At 35.7% G+C, this 2500-nt stretch overlaps 1 protein-coding gene across 3 annotated transcripts in view; it reads right to left on the reverse strand.

Moving 5' to 3' along the window:
• The window catches only part of LOC135111038 (forkhead box protein L2-like), a 59131-nt gene that overhangs the window by 25902 nt on the left and 30729 nt on the right, over positions 1-2500 (reverse strand). For all 3 annotated transcript variants that reach the window (XM_064023945.1, XM_064023947.1, XM_064023946.1), the window contains exon 2: positions 556-599. In XM_064023945.1, the coding sequence (XP_063880015.1) occupies positions 556-595 (40 nt within the window). In that variant the 5' untranslated portion in view covers positions 596-599. The remainder of the gene's footprint in view (positions 1-555; positions 600-2500) is intronic.

Here is a 2500-nt window from a genome sequence, read left to right on the forward strand (position 1 = left end):
CTGTTATGTTTAAAAAAATAACATTGGTTATTAAAAATCAATCTCACGTCATAGAACATAATTTATACAAAAAACGTATAACTATTTTTTTAATGTCTCATGTTCCCCGAATAAAACACTTGACATATTTTTTTCATATATATATATATATATATATATATATATATATATATATATATATATATATATATATATATATATATATATATATATATATATATATATATTGTGTTTCATACTTTCAGTATTATTTTTATCGGAGTAGCGTTTCATACTGAAAGTATGAAACACAATATATATATATATATATATATATATATATATATATATATATATATATATATATATATATATATATATATATATATATATATATATATATATATATATATATATATATATATATATATATATATATATATATATATATATATATATATATATATATTGTGTTTCATACTTTCAGTATTATTTTTATCGGAGTAGCGTTAGGGGAAGGAGCAGGACAGCTGTGAGGGTGCGAGGAGGGAGGTCAGGGTGTGAGTGGCGGCTTACCTTGCGTGTGGTCACTGGAGGCGAGGTAGTCGTCTTTCATCGTGCTGGAAAGAGAGACAACAATTTTAATTTCCTCACGTCATTATTCAGAGTATCACCTAAGGATCCTCTACCTTACATATTCTGAAACACTTCCGCGCCACACCTCCACTACACTCAAAAGTCTCTAGTAGAAACTGCACGAGTTTTTAACGACGTTTTATGGATCTATTGACATGTTGACAAGATTTCTACATTACTGACAGAGAAACACTCATGAGAACCCAGCTAGTCATCTCTGTGGCCGTTGAAAATAGTCGTGGTGAGAGAGTTTCAGAATACCGACCAGAGTAAGGACATTCCGGGACTAAAATAACACCACTTGATAATCTAATCTTACTTGTGTAAGCAGAGTATGAGGTTAAATTATTGGTCAAATTTCATGTTCTGAAACACTTTGAGCTCTCATAACACTTTGGCCTCTCATAAACACTATTTCTAAAGACACATAAATTATTTTTCGACTATCTGCTCATGTTTTTCCATTGATGGTATAGAATCCTTGTTAAACACTCCCTAGAATAGTGAAAACACTTTTGAACACCTCAATAAAGTCTACTAGAGCCTGTTGAAAGTAGTCGAGATAAGACGATAAGACGTTTGAGAATACTTTCCCAGATTATCAGGTTGATTGTTTCCTTTCACTCACAATATATAAGAAAACATCACCTCTATAAATTTTTTGAATAAGTTCTATAATGTTTCACTTTGCTCGATTTATAACATTAACCTGTTACAGTACTGTGCGCGATGATGAAAGGGTAACAAGTTATTCAATGGTGTGTGAGTTAGTTTGGCAATGATCCTTTCACTGCGGGGTGATCTTCGGGTGCTTCCAGTTGTCTTTTCTCACACGTCACGAGTAACATTCACCCCACGTCTGTAAACTTGTAACGCAAACACACAACTAGTTTTGACGAAGATATTACAAAATTTTCTTACAGATAAAGTAAACTGGGAAAACAAATATATCTTGACATTCTGCGTAATAAAATTGATTATAACTTATGAAAATATAACACTTTTTCTCCTAGTGATACATCATGTAACAAACACATCCTTTTTATCTGCGTTGTAACATTAATGCGTGCAGATGACTGAAAAAGAAGATGAGAAAATGCTAGTCGAATATTCCCAAAGATATAACAAACAACAAAACATGCTAAGGATATATTGCGTTCTAAAATTAATGCACAGTGATGATTGAAGAGGAGAAGTGCTCGGCTATTAAGTAATGCTAGTTAACTCCTTCTCTGCAGCAGACTGACAGCCCCCCAGGGTGTCACGTCACTGCCTCATGAATACCGCGCTGTGGGAAGTACTTCACGCAGACGGGCAAGCTAAATGCTGACGAATAACGAGGGCGAAAATAAACGTCGCCTCATGGGGGGTAAATAAACCGGGGTATTGGTGGTGGTGTCCGGTTTCCGAGGCTGTGTCGTCAGGCCCCCTCTCCTCCCTTCTCTCCTCCCTCCTCCCCACCTTCTCTCTCTCTCTCTCTCTCTCTCTCGCTATCCGAGCTAACACGCCTTCCTTCACTCCTCCGTTTCTTCCTTCTCGTTTCTTTACTGTTACTCAATTTCACTTGCTTTCTTTGGAGATTCTAAGCTCTTACGCATCTGCTGACTCACCATCGTTCTAATTTATAGATGGAATTGCCTGATACATCCTGCCCTTGAGAGTATAAAATAAGGACACTGCAGAAAGCCAGGGCTCGCATTCTAAAGCTATTTCTTTTACAAGTAAGGATTATTTTTCAGAGGCTACAAAAATGACTACTCGGGTTTCCATGGGTGTTTTTGCCTTCAGTGGTGCGGAATCCTTCAATAAACCATCACTGCAATCATGAAAACACAAAAGAAAGCCTCCACAACTTCTAGTAAGGCTGTTAAATGCAGTCGGCGCA

Source organism: Scylla paramamosain, chromosome 21 (assembly GCF_035594125.1).
Source record: "Scylla paramamosain isolate STU-SP2022 chromosome 21, ASM3559412v1, whole genome shotgun sequence".
Taxonomy (NCBI): Eukaryota; Metazoa; Arthropoda; class Malacostraca; order Decapoda; family Portunidae; genus Scylla; species Scylla paramamosain.